Source organism: Melopsittacus undulatus, chromosome 12 (genome assembly GCF_012275295.1).
Source record: "Melopsittacus undulatus isolate bMelUnd1 chromosome 12, bMelUnd1.mat.Z, whole genome shotgun sequence".
NCBI lineage: Eukaryota > Metazoa > Chordata > Aves > Psittaciformes > Psittaculidae > Melopsittacus > Melopsittacus undulatus.
In genome coordinates this window covers 8,022,352-8,039,712 of record NC_047538.1, presented here as the reverse complement: position 1 = coordinate 8,039,712, position 17,361 = coordinate 8,022,352, and the positions used below count along the sequence as shown (strand labels likewise).

General features: G+C 62.5%; 4 protein-coding genes across 7 annotated transcripts; 1 reads left to right on the top strand and 3 right to left on the bottom strand.

Moving 5' to 3' along the window:
* Nucleotides 1-3: 3 nt before the first annotated feature.
* RPL22 (ribosomal protein L22) lies at nucleotides 4-2,750 on the bottom strand. Its single transcript, XM_034068245.1, has 4 exons — nucleotides 2,638-2,750; nucleotides 1,600-1,704; nucleotides 927-1,051; nucleotides 4-225 (listed from the first exon to the last, which is right to left on the bottom strand). The coding sequence occupies exons 1-4, from the start codon at nucleotides 2,647-2,649 to the stop codon at nucleotides 81-83; spliced, it is 387 nt and encodes a 128-aa protein (XP_033924136.1). The 5' UTR covers nucleotides 2,650-2,750; the 3' UTR covers nucleotides 4-80.
* Nucleotides 2,751-4,015: 1,265 nt separating this feature from the next.
* RNF207 (ring finger protein 207) lies at nucleotides 4,016-8,100 on the top strand. Its single transcript, XM_034068416.1, has 17 exons — nucleotides 4,016-4,206; nucleotides 4,294-4,426; nucleotides 4,496-4,640; nucleotides 4,734-4,815; nucleotides 4,910-4,985; nucleotides 5,072-5,197; nucleotides 5,503-5,549; nucleotides 5,671-5,743; nucleotides 5,817-5,885; nucleotides 5,962-6,030; nucleotides 6,101-6,222; nucleotides 6,956-7,145; nucleotides 7,233-7,418; nucleotides 7,493-7,544; nucleotides 7,618-7,735; nucleotides 7,803-7,883; nucleotides 7,968-8,100. The coding sequence occupies exons 1-17, from the start codon at nucleotides 4,016-4,018 to the stop codon at nucleotides 8,098-8,100; spliced, it is 1,893 nt and encodes a 630-aa protein (XP_033924307.1).
* A 530-nt stretch (nucleotides 8,101-8,630) lies between these two features.
* Nucleotides 8,631-11,906, bottom strand: ICMT (isoprenylcysteine carboxyl methyltransferase). The gene is made up of 5 exons (XM_034068654.1): nucleotides 11,668-11,906; nucleotides 11,482-11,570; nucleotides 11,237-11,406; nucleotides 10,386-10,603; nucleotides 8,631-9,925 (listed from the first exon to the last, which is right to left on the bottom strand). Exons 1-5 carry the CDS (start codon nucleotides 11,890-11,892, stop codon nucleotides 9,743-9,745), a joined length of 885 nt encoding a protein of 294 aa, XP_033924545.1. The 5' UTR covers nucleotides 11,893-11,906; the 3' UTR covers nucleotides 8,631-9,742.
* Nucleotides 11,907-12,200: 294 nt separating this feature from the next.
* ACOT7 (acyl-CoA thioesterase 7) lies at nucleotides 12,201-17,164 on the bottom strand. Of its 4 annotated transcripts, none has more exons than XM_034068613.1 (10): nucleotides 17,056-17,164; nucleotides 16,115-16,232; nucleotides 15,590-15,746; nucleotides 15,040-15,131; nucleotides 14,826-14,940; nucleotides 14,548-14,562; nucleotides 13,955-14,041; nucleotides 13,567-13,683; nucleotides 13,182-13,366; nucleotides 12,201-12,741 (listed from the first exon to the last, which is right to left on the bottom strand). In XM_034068613.1, exons 1-10 carry the CDS (start codon nucleotides 17,106-17,108, stop codon nucleotides 12,637-12,639), a joined length of 1,044 nt encoding a protein of 347 aa, XP_033924504.1. In that variant the 5' UTR covers nucleotides 17,109-17,164; the 3' UTR covers nucleotides 12,201-12,636. The 4 variants fall into 4 exon arrangements, with proteins under 4 accessions (XP_033924504.1, XP_033924506.1, XP_033924505.1 ...); XM_034068615.1 differs by lacking the exon at nucleotides 17,056-17,164 and adding an exon at nucleotides 16,319-16,457; XM_034068614.1 differs by lacking the exon at nucleotides 14,548-14,562.
* Between the last annotated feature and the right edge of the window lie 197 nt (nucleotides 17,165-17,361).

Below are 17,361 nucleotides of genomic sequence, written 5' to 3'. Positions count from 1 at the left end.
CCGAAGGGTCCCGAAGGAGCCGCCGCCATCGCGGGCAGCGCCGTTTATTGCAGTAACTGTACAACACGGCCCCAAGCGGCTCAATCCTCCTCCTCCTCCTCCTCCTCGTCCTGGTTGATCTGGAAGTAGCGCAGCTCATAGCTCTCCTTGCTGTTGGCCACCACGCGCAGCCAGTCACGGAGGTTGTTCTTCTTCAGGTACTTCTTGGTCAGGTATTTCAGGTACCTGTGGGGAGATGGGTGAACACTGCTGTGTGAACACCACTGTGTGACCCCCACACCTGCACAAAGCAGTTGGTTTTAGGACAGCTTCCCACCAACACTGCTTTTAGGAACACCGATCCCTTCTCCCATGGCATCCACTGGAGCAATGTGTCCCATTGGGCACAGCAAGGCTGCAGCCAGGAAACAACACAGGCAATGGTGCCTCTGCCATATGTGGCCTCAATCCTCAGAGGCTCTGACGGCAGCGCCATACCCTGACCCCACAGGCTCCACACACCACAGTGAATCAGAGCTGAGGGTTGCCAGGACATGTGTGCAGCACTGACACAGGTGAAACGTGGATGCTTACAGAGCTCCGGCTGCCTCACCGTGCCTCCACAGATGTGGCACAAACCACGTTTGCCAAGGCCAACCAAAGGAATGGCAGCCATAAGAAGCTGGTGGAGGGCAGGAGCCCAGCGAGGGCACTGACACAGGAGTGAAGAGCTCAGCTGCAGATCAACCTGAACCCCAAACTCTTCACCTTTCCACAGCACCACTGCCAGCTCAAAGAGGAACCACCAAACCAAGCATCACACAGCATTTAATGAGGCCTGGCACGACTCCTGCACAGGACACCTCATACCTACAAGCCCTGCTGCCAGCCAGGCTCCCCTCCCCACACCGGCAGAGCCAGGACGTGGGGCAGCCCCATAACCTCACCTCTTGGAGAACGGGACCTCTGACGTGACCGTGATCTTGCTCTTGCTCCTCTCGATGGTCACCACGCCCCCGCCCAGGTTCCCTGCTTTGCCATTCACCTTGATCCTCTCCTGCAGGAACTGCTCCTGCAAGAGGCACACACCACTGAGCCAGGGACAACCAGCTCCATTGGACAAGGCTGCCCCTGTTGCCTTGTGCCTGAGCTTTAGCCTTTCCTTAGAGCTGGGGAAGAGACCCACGTTATGCCCAGGAAGCTGCAAGCCCCTCAGTGCCCCCACACCTAACCCAGCAGCCCACTCAAACCATGGCGTTCTCAAGTCCAAATGCACCAGATGAAAGGGGCAGGGACGTGTTTTGTGCCTTACACGGGGAGAGCCAGCCAAGCAGCAGCTGGGCTGGGATCCTCTGAGGACACCTCAGCCACAGCTTGAATGAAACCAGGCTAAAACAGCCTCACCATTCCCCACGGTGGAACGGAACACTGGCCCCATAGGAGAGGAGCAGCCACAGGTAGGGACGGCACTGCCATTTTAACCACAAAGTGTTTAAACACAACAATGACCCCAGACCCCCCCCGCTCTGCCAGGCACAGGCTCTGATGCTGCACCGTAGGCAGGAGCAGAGCCGGGGGGCAGCGCTGGCAGCACAGATGGGAGCAGAGCCCCACACTCACGAAGTTGGCAGCGTCCATGATGCCATCCTCCACCGGGTGTGTGCAGTCCAGGGTGAACTTCAGCACCTGCTTCTTTTTTTTGCCACCTTTCGCTGCCGGCTTCTTCTGCAGCGGAGGAGAGAGAGGTGTGAGGGCAATGGGGAACGGTCCGAGGACAATGGGAACGGGCAGGGGGCCGGGCCAGGGGCCACAAGCCCAGGCTATGGGAAACAGGAACGGGCAGGGGAGCAGGCAACGAGAATGGGACGAGGGCCGGATGAGGGACAACGGGAACGGACAGGGGCCACACCGGGGCCAACAGGGACAGACCTAGCTCCGGGTTGGTAGCAACAGGGCTGAGGTATGAGCCAGGCTGGGGACAACGGGAAGGGGTCAAGGAGCCGAGCAGGGGCAACGGGGACGGGCCGAGGGGAACGGGAAGGGGCCAGGGAACCGAGCAGGGGCAACGGGGACGGGACGAAGGAACGGGCCAAGGAGCCGAGCAGGGGCAAGGGAGACGGACCGAGGGGAACAGGAACGGGGCAGGGAGCCGAGCAGGGGCAACGGGAACGGGCCGAGCTCCGGGTCGGTAGCAACAACGCCGAAGTGGGAGCCAGGCTGGGGACAACGGGAACGGGCCGAGGGGAACTGGAAGGGGCCATGGAGCCGAGCAGGGACAACGGGAACGGGCTGAGGGGAACGGGACAAGGAGCCGAGCAGGGGCAACGGGAACGGGACAAGGAGCCGAGCAGGGGCAACGGGAACGGGACAAGGAGCCGAGCAGGGGCAACGGGAACGGGCCGAGCTCCGGGTCGGTAGCAACAGAGCCGAAGTGGGAGCCAGGCTGGGGACAACGGGAACGGGCCATGGAGCCGAGCATGGACAACGGGACCGGGCCGAGCTCCGGGTTGGCGTCAACGGGACCGGGCCGAGGGGAACGGGAACGGGGCAGGGAGCCGAGCAGGGGTAACGGGGCCGGGCCGAGCTCCGGGCCGGGGGCAGCGGGCCCGGCCGTACCGGAGCAGGCCGCAGGCAGGCCCGGCGGCCGCAGGCACTCACCACAGGCGCCATGGCGGCTGCAGCGCAGGGGCAGAAAGGGAGCGCCGCGCCGCGCGCACGCGCGGAAACACCCGCGGGCCCGCAAAGAGCATGCGCCGGCAGCCGGGCCGCGCGCCCAGCCCCCCCAGCCGAGCGCTGAGAGCGTCGAGGGCACTTCCGGCCCAGCCCACGCGCTCCGCTCTGCTGCTCGGCGCAGCGGCTGGTGATGCCTGAGAGTAGGGTGGTGCTTAAGGGGGCGGGGCTTATGGAAAGGGGCGTGTTCATTGGTGAGCGTCACGGCTGAGGGGCGGGGTTTGTGGATAAGGGGCGGGGCTTGGGGAAAGGCGCGCCTTGGGCAGGGACCGATACTGACCGGAGCATGGGGTGCACGGGGGGGGGTCCCCATCAGCCTGCGGGGACCGGAGCCCTGAGCACTGCCCATGGGAGCACCGCAGGGCGCTGTGCTGCTGGTTGGGTGCCCAGTGCCCATGGAGTGCCCCAGTGACCATGGGGTGCCCGTGGGGTGCCCAGTGCCCATGGGGTGCCCCAGTGTCCATGGGGTGCCCCAGTGCCCATGGGGTGCCCAGTGTCCATGGGGTGCCCCAGTGCCCATGGGGTGCCCGTGGGGTGCCCAGTGCCCGTGGGGTGCACGTGTAACCCGACGGGTGCTGCCCAGCGCAGAGTGCACCGGCCCCACTTAGAGTCCTCACCAGGCCGCAGGGGTGCCCACGTCACCATAGGTGCCCATGTCGCCATAGGTGCCCATGTCCCCCCAGCCCTGGTGCCGCTCAGTGCCGTGTCCCCCATCCCTGCACCCACTGACAGCCGCTGCCGCAGGCACCAAGGAGCACACAGGGGCTATTTTTGGGCCGTGGCGGTGCCAGGGGCCCCACGTCATGGGGCCAGCGAGGCCCCACTGCCCCTGCAGCGCTCCCATTGCAGCCGGAGCACGGGAGCAGCAGCACGGCCGATCCCAGGGAAGCACACGGGGAGAGGTAAAGCCATTGCCCAGCCACGGTGCCCCAGTGCTGGGACAGGGACACCCCAAGGTGTGGGGCTGGGCTGCGAGGGCAGGGGATGCCCCATTGTAGGGGATGCTCCCTCCTGGGGTATGGTCTGCTGCAGGGGACACCCCATCCCACAGGATGCTTCTGCTATGGAGACACCCTATCCTAGGGACACCCATCCCAGGGGATGCTCCTGGCATGGGGACACCCACATTTGGGTCACCCCACTGTAGGTGCCGGTGCAATGGGTGCATTCGGAGCAGCCTCGTGCCATACAGCTCATAACCTAAAAATAGGCACCAGCTCCCAGGCCCCGCAGGGAAGGCTTTGCCTTTGCCGCTGTGCCATATGGGGCTTGGGGGGTGACTCGGGGCCCTCTCTCTGCCCCACAGATGTCCGGAGGCATTTTCTCCCCCCTGGGGAGCTGCTCGGAGCTGGAGAAGGCCAATTGCCACCCGCTGGTGTGCCTGCTGTGCCATGAGCCCTACCAGCACCCCTGCCTGCTCGACTGCTACCACAACTTCTGTGCCAGCTGCCTGCGGGGCCGTGCCAGCGACGGCCGCTTGTGCTGCCCCCTCTGTGGGTATGGAATGGACCCTGCCACGGGGGGACAGCGGGACCCCATTGCTGCCCCTGCCCTGCATGGGTGTCCCCATTGCCATCCCCACAGGCACCCGTCGGTGGTGAGGGGGGGCACGGGGCTGCCCCCCGTGGACCGGCTGCTGCAGTTCCTGGTGGACAGCTCTGCCGACGGTGACGAGGATGTGCAATGTGCCAACTGCGACCGGCGCTGCGCCAAGGCGGTGAGGGCACAGGGGTGGGAATGGGGACCCCGATGGGGCCGTGTGTGCCACCGGCATCCGCTCCCATAGGAGATGGACACCATGTACTTCTGCAACACGTGCGGGCAGCCGCTGTGCGCGCCGTGCCGCGAGGAGACGCATCGGGCCAAGATGTTCGCTCGCCATGAGATCGTCTCCCTCTCCAAGCGCACCAAAGACATCCACAAGAAGTGCCGTGAGTGCCACGCCACGCTGTGCCACACTGTGCCATGCTGTGCCACACTGCACTGTGCCATACCAGCCTGACCGATGGCCCCATCCCTCGCAGCGCTGCACGAGGAGCCCTACATCATGTTCTCCACCGAGAAGAAGTCCATGCTCTGCATCAACTGCTTCAGGGACATGCAGGGGTGAGCGGCCCCATCCCATGCCCACCCTTGTGCCCCATCCCATGCCCACCCTTGTGCCCCATCCTGGTCCATACCCTGACTCCTGTGCCCGCAGGGAGAGCCGTGCGCACTGCATTGACATAGAGACAGCGTACATGCAGGGCTGCCAGCGCCTGGACCAGGCGGTGATGGTGAGCACCGCCGGCAGGGCCGGGGGGTGAGGCAGGGGGCACGGTGCTGCCGGCAGTGCCACACACACCCCATTGCCCCCCGGCAGACCGTGAAGGAGCTGCAGACATCCACGCGTGAGGCCATCGTCCTCCTCAAGGCCATGATCGAGGAGGTGCACAACAGTGCCAGCGAGGAGGAGGCTGCCATCAACTCCCTCTTCGGCCGCATGCAGGTGTGGGGCCAGGCACCCATGGGTGCCCCATGCACACGGGCAGGGTGGAAGGCAGTGGGATATGGGGTGTCCGTGGGACATGGGGTGTCTATGGGACATGAGGTGTCTATGGGGGGTGTCCATGGGACATGGGGTGTCCATGGGACATGGGGTGTCCGTGGGACATAGGGTGTCTGTGGGACATGGGGTGTCCGTGGGACATGGGGTGTCTATGGGGGAGTGTCCATGGGACATGGGGTGTCTATGGGGGGTGTCTATGGGACATGGGGTGTCTATGGGACATGGGGTGTCCATGCCGTTCGCAGGAGCAGCTCTCCGAGAGGAAGAAGGCTCTCCTGAAGGCCGTGCAGAGGTGAGGGGCCATGGGCTGAGCACCCTCCTATGGGGTCCCTCACCCCAGTGTGTGCTGGGGTGCCCTAGGGCTGGGTGCTCCCTGGTCCCCCCTAAAGGCTGGGCCATGCCCTGCTCTGCAGCCAGCACGAGGAGAAGGAGAAGGCGTTCAAGGAGCAGCTCGCCCACCTCGCCTCACTGCTGCCCACCCTGCAGGTAGGGCCCTGGGGTTAGGGTTAGGGGCCCCCCTGCCCCATAGATCACCGTGATCACCCCTCCCTTCGCACAGGTCCATCTGGTGACCTGCTCCGCATTCCTGAGCTCTGCCAACAAAGCCGAGTTCCTGGACCTGGGCTATGTGAGTGTTGGCATCACCACGGGGTGGGCAGAGCTCCCTATGGCAGCGCCAGGCTCACCATCCCACTGCCTTCCAGCAACTGATGGAGAGGCTGCAGAGGATCGTGAAGCTGCCGCACCGCCTGCGCCCGGCACAGACCAGCAAGGTAGAGCCGTGCCATAGCCGAGGCCCTGCCCGCGGGCACCACAGCCCCACTCACCCCATCCCACCCCCAGATCAACAGCGAGTACCGCGCCGAGTTCGCCCGCTGCCTGGAGCCGCTGCTGATGCTCAGCCCTCGCCGCTCCGTGGTGGGCAGCGCCAGCGCCATCGGCCCCGGCATCGCCGGCACCAACATGTGAGGCGCTGCCCCCATTGCCGTGCCCTTGAGCCGGTGACCGGGGTGCGATGGGGACACCGCAGCTGTGCTGATGAACAACAGTGACACTTCTGGGAAGGGGGCACGGGGGGGGCTCCCGGAGCGGCTCCGGCGCCGCCGCGGCCTCGGTGCCCACCACTATTTATAATCAGAATTCCAGGGAAGCGCCCGCCCGTTCCTCACCAGGGATATATTTAGGCCCCGTTGATGTCACGGCAGCACCGGCGCTGCCAGGCACAACCGGCCCGAGGGACAAACAGGCGCTGGCACCCCATGGGGACCGCTGCTTGTCCCCGGCCGGGCTCGGTGCTGTGGGGTGGCTGAGCTCCTGGGGGCTGCACGGTAGGAGCGGGGGTGTGGGGCAGCAGGGATGGGGCAGGGGGAGCATGGGGAGGCTGTGGGATGGGGGAGAGAGGGGCCAGGAGATACCTGCAATGCCAGAGCGAGCTGCATCCTTCCCTTTAGGAACCAGAGCGTGCCGAGCTCTGTTGCCTTCTGGTCCCGCAGCCGTGGGCACTGGGACAGCAGCCATGGGAAGCTGCCGTTAGGGTGGTCTAAGGCAACCCTGTGTGCTCAGGGGGGATGTGTGGGGCTGCTGTGTCCCCAGGCTCACTGCGGGCGAGGGGCTATGGGCTGAGCTGATGACACAGCCCCAGCACCCTGCCCTGGCTGCTGCTCGCCCTCAGCACCCACTGCCACCGTCTCCATGCAGGCTCCCCGGCAGCCAATGCTCCAAGACCCTCATGGTGCCCTCCTGCCCCCCCGACGGCGATAAGATGTCCACGGGCCCCCTGGTGCGGAAGCCGACGATGCACCGGTACATCAGCACCAAGGTGCTGCTGGCCGAGGGGAGCCAGACCCCCTTCACCGAGCACTGCCGCAACTACGAGAACACCTACCGGGTATGGGGTGTGGGGTGGGCACAGTGGGGCGGGCCGGGATGGTGCTGGTGATGCCGAGGTGATGTCATGGTGATGCCGGCCCCGCAGATGCTGCAGACGGAGATCCAGGGCCTGAAGGACCAGGTTCAGGAGCTGCACCGTGACCTCACCAAGCACCACTCGCTCATCAGGACAGAGATCATGGCTGAGATCCTGCAGAAGTCAATGCAGATGGATGTGCAGATTGCTGCTCACTACTCCGCGGTGGAGATGATGCGCAGTGTCTTCGAGGAGGTACAACCGGTGCACCCGGAGCAGGGTCCCTCTGGGGTGTACCACAGGCTTCCCCCGGCTCCCTCTGCTTCCAGGTCTGGGAGGAGACCTACCAACGGGTGGCCAACGAGCAGGAGATCTATGAAGGTACCGGTGATGCCACAACCCTTGTGCCCGTGCCAGGCCGGGGCCGTGGGCACAGCAGCTCCTCTCCTCCCAGCCCAGCTCCATGACCTGCTGCAGCTGCGGCAGGAGAACAGCTGCCTGACCACCATCACCAAGCAGATCGCGCCCTACGTGCGCTCCATTGCCAGGGTGAAGGAGCGGCTGGAGCCCAGGTGAGGAGCAGGGGGGGGACTGCAGGGCTGGGGACACACACATGGGGCTCACCCCATCCCACCGCAGGCTGCAGGACCCCCGGGAGCCCAGGGAGGAAGCAGCTCAGATGCTGCTCAGGATGTGTGATGACAGTGAAGCAGCACCAAGGTGGGTGATGGGAAGCAGTCGGGTGTTGGATCCCCCCCATCCCTCTCCCAGCCGGACCCTGCCGAGGAGCATTCCCCTCCGCAGGGACCCCTCACCAGGCAGCAGGGAGGGGGCTCCGGCCGGCGCCGAGGGGGGGGCCCCGGAGAGCAAAGATTGCCATAGGGGCCAGAGGAGAAGTGGGGCTGAGAGCGGTGCCCAGACGGAGCCTGTGCCATAGAGCCCAGCATGGAGCTGCTGTGTGCCGTGAGCAAGGGAAGCACAGCCCTGGCACAGCGGCTGCAGCGCACCAGGAGCCTGCCCTGGAGACTGTGTGGGCCTGAAGACATCAATGTCCTGATGCTGCCCCTCTTGTGTGGTACCAGGGAAATAAAAGGGCACAAAGTGCAGGGTCTGCTTGATTCTGTGGCTCCAGGCACGGCTGCCATGCAACCCCAACCCTGGTGCAGGACAGAGGCAGGAGCTTGGCCCAGGCTTGGAGCATCCCATCACCCAGCATGGGAGCACAACAGTCCTGTGCTCTGTGCATCAGTGCTACTGACAGCATCCCAATGGTGCAGGGGTAGGAGGTGATGTCTTCCTGCAGCTTGTCCCGTAGCTTTGGCCACCGTCCCTCTGCCTGCTGAGCTCCTGAGCTTCACCCTAAAGTGTTCTGCAAACCCACGGGGGTATAAGCCAGGAAGGGTTCCCCATTTGATGGCCCCCGGCCCCTCCATGGACCCCCAAATAAGCACCAGACAGAGCTTGACAAGATCTTCTCTTGGTTTTTATATAAAAAGAAGTCAAAATCAAACCAAAGCCATTTCCATCAGCACCCCCCTTTCCTGAGCCATTCCACAGCACCTCCACCAAGGCACCCTGCAAGCCCCAAGCGTGAACCGATGAGCAGCTCGTTTCCATTCCAGCTAGGAAGAATTAACACAAAACTCAAGAAAACAGTGATCCTCTTTGGTATATAAGGACAGGGTAAGTTATACCACAAAGCTCGAGTAGGAACCATTTCCAAAATGGCAATGTCTAAAATAGCATTAGCTAGCCAGGCTTTATCCCCCTTTGGAGAAGTCCCCTAGAAGCAGCTCCTGCCGGTGCCGACATCCCAGCTATGGCCCATAGAAGCAGGCAAGGATCTGGAGCTCTAAAGCCCTGGGTGAGCCCAGCAGCCGCTGTCCTCTCCCAACCCAACCCCTGGGATCCCTGCAGGATGGCAGGAGAGGAAGCAGCCGATTTGGAAGCAGGGAGAGGGAACGGAGGCAGTGGGAACAGCAGCTCCCAAACCCGCAGCAGAGGGAGGAGGGAGCAGGACCCCATTGCCACGTGTCAGACGTGCTTGGAAGGGTTCTCCCTGTGAGATGCCTGGGATGGAGCCGGCCGGTGCCAGGGTCCCCAGCAGGCAGAGGGCAGCTCCCTGTGCCCGCAGAGCCAGAGCCGGCTCCTGCACTCACCCCAGCAACAGCTTGTGGAATGGGGCCTATAGGGATTAACGCTGTGCCACCGGCTTGCGAGGTCAGAAAGCTCTAGAATGGGATTATGCCACAGGAAGGACCTGCTGCCAGGGGCCTTTCCTGCATGGGGAGGGCAGAGCTGTGCCCGGAGGCGTTCCAGTACCATTCAGCAGGCAGGAGGGCTCTGTTCTCTTTAGGGTCGCTACAGGCTAAGTTATCTGGAAGATCCCTGAATGTGCAACAAAGGACTGATCTCGAGGAGAGCGAAGGAGCTTGTGATCATGTATTGACCCACAGCCCCTCGCCAGCTCCTCCTGGGCAGCCGGGATGTGCCATCCCGGTGCCGGTGCCACGCATCCTCCCTCGCCCCGCGGCGCCTGGAGCCCAGCGTCCGCTCTGCCAGGCTGGTTTGCACCTGCATTACAGCTCCACTTTGACTCCTTTAATAAAAGGCAGACCCGATGGCACCTTCCTTTTGTACTCCAGGTACTCTTCTCCAAAGAAGTGAATGAGGGTGATCTCCTCCTCCTCGATCCGCTCCCGGAAGAAGCGCCAGGATGCCAGGGCATAGCCCACCACGCAGATGGGGTTGCAGAGCAGCACCTGCCAACAGACAGCACCACTGTCACCACCAGAGGAACCAGGGCTGCCCCCGTCCCCACACACTGAGCAGTTCACCCTCTGGCCAGGACTCGGAGATGGAGTTTCCTTTGCTGTCCACAGAAACGGTGTTTGGCAGGAATACGGTTGAGCCTCACCGCTCACAGGAGGCATTTTGTCCCTGGGGGTGCAAGGGAACTGTGGACACCAGCTACAGGCAAGCAGATCACACCCTGAGCGTTCAGTGGTGCTCTGCCTCCAACCCTGGCCTTACCACCCCTGCATATTCCACACATACAGTCAAGGTGATGGGGTCCTCCCAAAGATCACTGCTATGTGCTGGTGGGAGCCAGATCACCCCTACTGCTGACCACCAGCAGGCTGCATCCCTTTAGGGGTGTGGGGCAGCATTAAGAAGGAAACCTCAGGTTATGAGAGTATCCGAGTGCGCAGTATACAGTACCTGTGTTCCAATACTCCAGTAAAACCATCCCACATAGGATGGGTGCCGGAACCACCCGTAGACCCCGCTGGTCACCAGAGTGTGAGTATCTGACTTCTCATTCTGCACTATGTGGTTGAAGTTGGAGCCGGCTGTGAGCATGGCTGCTTTCCTCAGGCAGTCCCCAAAGATCACCATCAGCAGCCCCACGGTGCTCAGCCAGGTGATCTGCTTCAGCTCTGCAAGGCAAAAAGGACGGGTCACAACACAGCTGCACTGGTTGTGGTTGTGATGCACAGGGTTGGGTGGGCTCTTCCCCACATCCCAAAGCATGACAATGGGTAAAACACAGCCAGGGCTCTGTGTGCTGCCATCCCAACACCAACACAAAGAGAAGCAGGAGCTCCTGGCACGGAATCACCCCAACACAGAGTCTGTATGACCTAAAGGGAGCATGGCTCTAGAGTGTGGAGTCAGGATGTGCTCAGTCTGGATACAGGGAGCTGCACAGCTGTTATGAAGCAGGGAAGGAGAACATCTCCCCTCTCCCAGGCACAAAAGGAAGCACTGCAGATTGACCAAGGTTCTGTTGATCTGAATGTATTCCAGGTCAAAAGAAGACACCCAGATGTAACTGGAGCATCATTCTTTGTACCACTGAAGCAGCTCAAAGCGTGCCGGTGGCAAACATGGCAAAGACAACCTTACATGTGAGAGCACAGGGGTGCTCCTTTCACCCCCAGGCCCAACACCGGTTTCAAACACAGAGAGCTCAAGGCCGCAGTACATCCCTGCCCTGCAGTCAGCACGGCCCAGCTAAGCCGGGCTCCGGTTGTTACCGGATGGGGGCTCGCAGGGACACAGGGACCCACCTGGGAACAGGATCTTCTCCAGCGTGAACTCCACCCAGGAGGAGAGCGCGGCCAGGTTGTACTCGAAGCTGTGGTTGAGCAGGAAGGAGTCCAGCGACAGGCTGCGGGGGTTGTTGATGGCCGTCACCAGGTACTCGGAGTAGTGGAACAGCGACAGGGAGCACATGTACCTGCGGCGAGCAGGGAGCAGCGCTGTGCCGAGCCCCGCACGGCCCCGGGCCAAGGCCGCTCCGCCCGTTCCTTACCAGCCGAAGTGCCGCCATGCGGAGCGGCCGGCGCTCAGCAGCAGCCCGCAGCCGAAGGCGAAGCCCAGGAAGCAGGCCCGGACGGCGACCTGCGGGTAACGGAGGGGGAGAGGGAGGAACCGGCGGAGGGGGAGCCCCGGTACCCCCGGTACCCCCGGTACCTCCGGTGCCCCCCGCTCCCCGTACCTTGTAGAGCGGCCGCGGGTAGAGCAGCAGCAGCGCAGCGTTGACGCCCGCTCCGTGCAGCGCTATGGCCATGCGGCCCCGCAGCCCGGGCGAGCCCATGGCGGCCGCGGGGGAGCCCAGCGCCGCCGGCAGCGCCGCCACGGACGCGCCCAGCAGGAAAGCGGCCAGGCTGGCTCGGGCCTCCCGGCCCAGCCGGCGCCGCCACCCCTCCGCCGCCGCCATCATGGCGGCGCCCGCTCCGCCCCGCGTCGCCTGGGAAACGGGGCTCCGCCCCGCGCATGCGCGGTGGGAACAGGAGGCGGGGCTGCGTGCGGGAGGGGGTGGCCGCCCGTTAACACCGGACAGCGGCTGCTCGGCCCCGGTGAGGGCACAGCCCCATAGCATCAGTGAGTGTGATCCCCGTTAAAACAGGCGGATTTCCTCCGGTCCGTGAGGAACCGGCTTAGGGACAACCGGGGAAGCAGCACAATGCTTGGGGATAAAGCTCCTAAACCCAATTGCTGCTTCCCAACCCCAAAGGAGCACCCGTTTCATCCCAGTCAGCAACAACAGACTTTATTTATGCCACAGGATTCCTTAAATAAGTTAGATGTGCACAGAGAATCTACCTACAGATGTCAACGGGACGGTCCCAGACATTCCATACGACCCAAGGATCGTACGTGAGAAGCTTTGGTTCGGGATGTACCAGCACATATAACACAGCATCACACAGACTCTTGGCCTCGCGCGTCCCTTGTGCCACCATCCGCATCCATCTCGCTCCGGCACAGGATAAGGGACCTCCTCCATTGGGATTCAACAGTGGGAACAGCTCCAGAGGCCAATGGCTGAAGCCACCTAAAGCACGAGGTCTATGGCGCTGAACCGATGAGCAGTGAAGCAGCGGCACGGCCGCGGCGGCTCCGGCGGCAGGCGAAGGGCACGGACACGACACGAACAGGAACCATGGCTGCGGTGTGGGACGGGTCAGTGCAGGGCAGCCTGCTGCAGCTGCGCCTGCCGCTTGGCCTTGGTCTGCAGGTACCGGCCCTTGCCTTCCTCGAAGCGCCGCTTCTCGTCCTCCGTCTCTGTCTGAGGGGATAGAAAGGGAGCAATGAACCCATGTGAGCTGCCTTGTGGCTATGTGGTAACCCCACGGTCATGGGAACCCCCCATGCTCTGCACAGTGTGTGTTGTGACCGGTACCGCACTCCTGCATGGGATCGGGAGAGTTAAAGTAGGCTGGAGTGGGGACACCATGGGGAGAGGAACCCCATTGCTGCACAGGGTCCCCTCCTGTGTGTGGCATGGGAAGCTGCAGAGCCCACACGGTGCCTGTCCTCGCCCATGGGAAAGGAACAGAATCTGGCAAGTTTCATAGGAAATGGGTGTAAAAATAGCAAAGCAAACCCAGGCAACCCTAAGGCTCCTCACACATATTTGTGTGCTGAATAATGGAAGGGAGGAGGGTTTGTTGGGCAGGACTGGCTGGGCTCTGCCCCACTGGCTCCCAGCCCAGTTAGAGCTCTTACCAGCAGCTGTGGGACGGGCAGGGGCTTCCCCTCCTTGCTCAAGGAGACGTAGGTGAAGAAGGCGCTGACGGCTCGGTACCGCTCCCGACCCTCGTCCACGAACGGGTCTGCATCCACAAACACCTCGATTTCCATGGATTTATTGCTTGTGAAGGTCATGCGCCCCGAAATGGTGATGACGCTGCCTGCGAAGCATGGAGGGGATGGTGATGACCCTGCTTCTGTCAGGGGAAGGGGGCAAGGGGCCCCTGGGCTTTATGCTTAAGCCTTGAGCTGAGCTTTGCCACATAAGGACAAGTCTAACAGGGAATAACTTCTCTGCCAGTGTGAGCACCCAATGGAGCCAGGATGTGGCACCACAGAGCACCCACTGCCACCCTGGTACCTTTCTTGATCTTCTCATGGAAGTTGATGGCATCCACGGAGGCAGTGACGATGTTGGTCTTGCAGTGACGGGCGGCCACAATCCCAGCGACCTCATCCATGAGCTTCATGGTGACCCCTGGGGGAACAGAGGGTTCAGAGACCCAGGTTTGTAACTTGAGAGATGGAGGCAACACTGTGGGATCTGTGTTTTGAGCATCCATTTTCAGGGCCTTTTCCAAGCGTTAAGAAAGACAAAGCTTTTATCTCAGCTGAAGCAAACTGAACTTCACGGATGGTGCATGTACCTTCCTGCCCCCCGAACACAGAGACAACAGCATCACCCCCAGACCATGCTTCTGCTCAGGGCACGAGCCAGGGCAGCCATTGGAGGGGCAGTGCTCACTCACCTCCATGCACAAAGCCCAGCAGTGTGCAGTCAGATGGTCCCACCAGATGGATCAGGCTGGACTGGCTGTAGCCAACGGTGTGAGGCTCTGGTGGGGGGAAGAGAGCAAAGCAGAGGTCAGAGCTGCCTGGTCAGCACCTGCATGGCCCCATCTTCAACCATCTGAAGGAAGAAAACATGGAGCTATTGTGTGCAAAGCTGGAGAGTGTTTAAACCAGTGTTTAAATGGGAGCTGGCACGTTCCAGAAGCAGACTATTCACCACTTGATGGCTGCCACCTCCCTCCAATGCCCACCCACCAACCTTATTGCAGCTTAGTTTGTTTCTGCTTTCAAACAGCCCATGGCTGTCCCCTTTCCCTCCTCCCCAAACCTGCTGCTTAGTGACACCTCCAAAGAGCCATGTTTGCCCCTTGGCATAGCCCCCCAGCCCTAGCACACACGGCTGACATCTGACTTGCCACTAAGTCCATCCGACAGAGCTCACACTGACTGCCACAGAGGAACACTGCTCTCAGTGCCTGCATCTTCTGCCTAGCGAGGGATGCTGCAGGTGCTTAGTGCAGGGAAACCAGCGGCGCCGGCAGAGCCTTACCTTTCGTCTGCCTGTCTGTGAGCAGGGAAACAGAGGGGAAAAAGCATTTGAGCATCTTTCATCCCACATCACCCCCCGATGATCCCCACACACCCCCTCTGCCCAAGGACCCGTGCTCTGGAAGAGGGCATCCCCCCACCAACCAGCAGGGTCACAGCCCATGCGGCTCCCCCTCCACACTCCCATCCCTGATGCACTGTTTCAGAGCACACGCGTGCCCAGGGATGCCTGGACTTGCCTCAGGGACCAGCTCATCCTCCCAGCACAGCCTGTGGTACCTGGATTGATGATGGGGAAGATCACATCTCCGTTTCTCTGCTTCGTTTCCAGCCGATCCAGCTTCTGCTCCTCATAACGCTTCTTCCCCTCCTCCTCCTGCTCTTTTCTTGCATACTGGAAGGAAAAGCTGGTAAGAACCCACATCCTGGGGCTGGAAAAGCCACTGGCACTGCTGGCAGTGCTGATGGGGGCAGGTAACACAAACTGTCCTACCTGGATGGGGGGAACCTCAACAACCTTGTTCACGTTCTTCAGGGACAGTGGCACATACCACAGCGTCGCCTTGTTCGTCACCTTCTTTGCCCCTGGAGGAGAGGTGGCAAAGGGTGACTGTGCCAATACCAGCAGTGCTTCTACCACCGGCACTGCCATGGTATGGACCTGGCCATACCCTGGTGATGCTACTGGCACAGGGCAGGCCCCTGCCCTGGAGCAGATGTGACAATGCACTTTTGGGAAGGCAATTTGAGCCGGTTGCCTCAGCAACAGCAGGAAAAGGGTTTGTTCAGACCAAAGGCCTCCACAAGCTGCAAATGAGGCAGGAGGAGCCCACAGGGATTCACTGTTCCTCCCTACAAGCCATCAATGGAGCTGCAGTCCCCAGGAACCAGCCTGGCTGCCTCTGCCCAACCACAGCCCTCTCAGTAAGCACACAGCATCTCCCTCTGCCGATGCTGCCGGAGGACGGGATCAGCACCACGAGCTCCGGGCTCATCACCGGTATTCCTGGTGCTTTGGCACAGAGCTCCCGGCAGCCCCTCACCTGTCAGAATGTTTTCGGACATGACATTGACCTGGACCTCCACCGAGTGCCGGGAGGTGTAGGTGATCTCGGCGCTGACATTGGCCACCTCACCGATGCACACCGGGGAGAGGAAGTCCGTCCGCTCCACCCGCGCCAGCGCGGCCACGCAGGGCTCCTGTGGATGTGGGACAGTGAGGGTAGGACTGCAGCCGTGGCGCTGGGGCCGGCACGCACCACATGTGGCTCCGGTGTTTCAACCTCCACCTTATCAGCCCATGGCCATGCTTCCTTCCCCACCCATAACTGACACCAGGCTGCTTCGGACTTGCCCTTCATGGCAGTTAAAGTATTACCAGCAGCATCGTTTCTGCTTGTAAAACAATGTCAGTGGGATAACCCTCAAACCAGGCCCATGCTCCAGCGGCAGCTGTGGTTTGCACTCAGGAGCAAGTGCTTCCAGTGCAGGACAAATGGGAAGCCCCCCAGACCCCTGAGGCACAGCAGGGGGGTCAGTCACTGAGCCAGAGGCTGGTACCAACTCACCCCATCCTGGGAGTTGCAGTGGCGGGTGCTGATGATGGCTCCTGCCTCCTCAATCATCTTCAGGATGATTCCCCCATGGACATTCCCAGCAAAGTTGGCATCATCCGGTCGCATGATCCTGCCAGGGGAGGAACATGGGAGCTCACACCGTGCTGCCGTGCCCCTGACCAGGGTCAGCCACCCATAGTACTGCTGTGGCCCTACCGGATGAGCTGCTGGGCCATCTCACCACACTGGTGCCAGCAACGTCACCGGCACTGCCTGCACGTGGCTTCCTGCGAGCGGCAGCGGAAACTGCCCTAAATTACTGCTGGGAGGGGAAGGAGGCATCGCTCCTGTGCCAGGGGCAGCCAGCTCGGCCAGGATAACAGCATCCCAGCAGCGTCTGCCAGCATCAAGTAAACAAAGGAGGAAATGAGAGACACGATGATTATGGGGCAATGGCTGCATGTGGGCCTGGACAGGACCCAGCTTTGGCAAGAGCGAGCCAGAGCAGGAAAAGGCAGAAGAACCGGGACACACCCTGCCCAGCTCACACGCAATGGGGCGAGAGCAGCACTGCTCTGCTGTGTCTGATGCGGGCAGCAGTGATGCTGGTGCCGGCAGCGTGCACCAGTGCGGGCAGTGATGCTGGTGCCGGCAGCGTCCACCAGCGCAGGCAGTGATGCTGGTGCCGGCAGCGTGGACCAGCGCAGGCCGGATGCAGGCAGCAGTGATGCTGGTACCGGCAGCGTGCACCAGCGCAGGCAGTGATGCTGGTGCCGGCAGCGTGGACCAGCGCAGGCCGGATGCAGGCAGCAGTGATGCTGGTGCCGGCAGCGTGCACCAGTGCAGGCCGGACGCAGGCAGCACCGCCGGTATCTCCCCGGTTACAGAGCCCGGCCCCGCCCGCATCCCCCCCCCCCCATCCCTGCCCCCCTCCCGGTGCCCCGGGGCCGTACCTGGACACCTGGATGGCGGCCGGGCCCGGGCCCGTGGCCCCCCGCTCCGACATGGCGGCACCGGCGCCCCGCCCGCACCGGCGCTGCGGCAGCACCGCGCCCGGCTGGGGACACGCCCACCTCGAACCCCATTGGCTGGCAGCGCCTGGGAACGCCCCCGAGCCGGCGGGGTGGGCGGGGCCAGGGGCCCTGCGCGGGGCGGGGCGCCGGTGGTGACCGGACGGGGGTGTCCGTGGGGCTGTGGCCCCGGTGCATGGATGGGAACGGACGGAGCTGCGGGGACGGGGGGAAGGGGGTTCCGGGGGG

Bases quoted from the DNA above. Each gene is read 5' to 3' on its own strand.
- RPL22 (XM_034068245.1), bottom strand. The intron at 1,052-1,599 runs GTGAGTGTGGGG...TGCCTCTTGCAG, and splicing joins TCATGGACGCTGCCAACTTC to GAGCAGTTCCTGCAGGAGAG. The intron at 226-926 runs GTGAGGTTATGG...ATCTCCCCACAG, and splicing joins GAGGTCCCGTTCTCCAAGAG to GTACCTGAAATACCTGACCA.
- RNF207 (XM_034068416.1), top strand. From the start codon at position 4,016: ATGTCCGGAGGCATTTTCTCCCCCCTGGGGAGCTGCTCGGAGCTGGAG. The intron at 4,986-5,071 runs GTGAGCACCGCC...GCCCCCCGGCAG, and splicing joins GCCTGGACCAGGCGGTGATG to ACCGTGAAGGAGCTGCAGAC. The intron at 7,419-7,492 runs GTACAACCGGTG...CTCTGCTTCCAG, and splicing joins TGCGCAGTGTCTTCGAGGAG to GTCTGGGAGGAGACCTACCA.
- ICMT (XM_034068654.1), bottom strand. From the start codon at position 11,892: ATGATGGCGGCGGCGGAGGGGTGGCGGCGCCGGCTGGGCCGGGAGGCC. The intron at 11,407-11,481 runs GTAAGGAACGGG...TGCTCGCCGCAG, and splicing joins GCATGGCGGCACTTCGGCTG to GTACATGTGCTCCCTGTCGC. The intron at 10,604-11,236 runs GTGGGTCCCTGT...TTTGCCTTGCAG, and splicing joins GGAGAAGATCCTGTTCCCAG to AGCTGAAGCAGATCACCTGG.
- ACOT7 (XM_034068613.1), bottom strand. From the start codon at position 17,108: ATGTCGGAGCGGGGGGCCACGGGCCCGGGCCCGGCCGCCATCCAGGTG. The intron at 16,233-17,055 runs GTACGGCCCCGG...CTCCCCTGGCAG, and splicing joins GCCGCCATCCAGGTGTCCAG to GATCATGCGACCGGATGATG. The intron at 14,941-15,039 runs GTAGGACAGTTT...TTTTCCTTCCAG, and splicing joins TTGAGGTTCCCCCCATCCAG to TATGCAAGAAAAGAGCAGGA.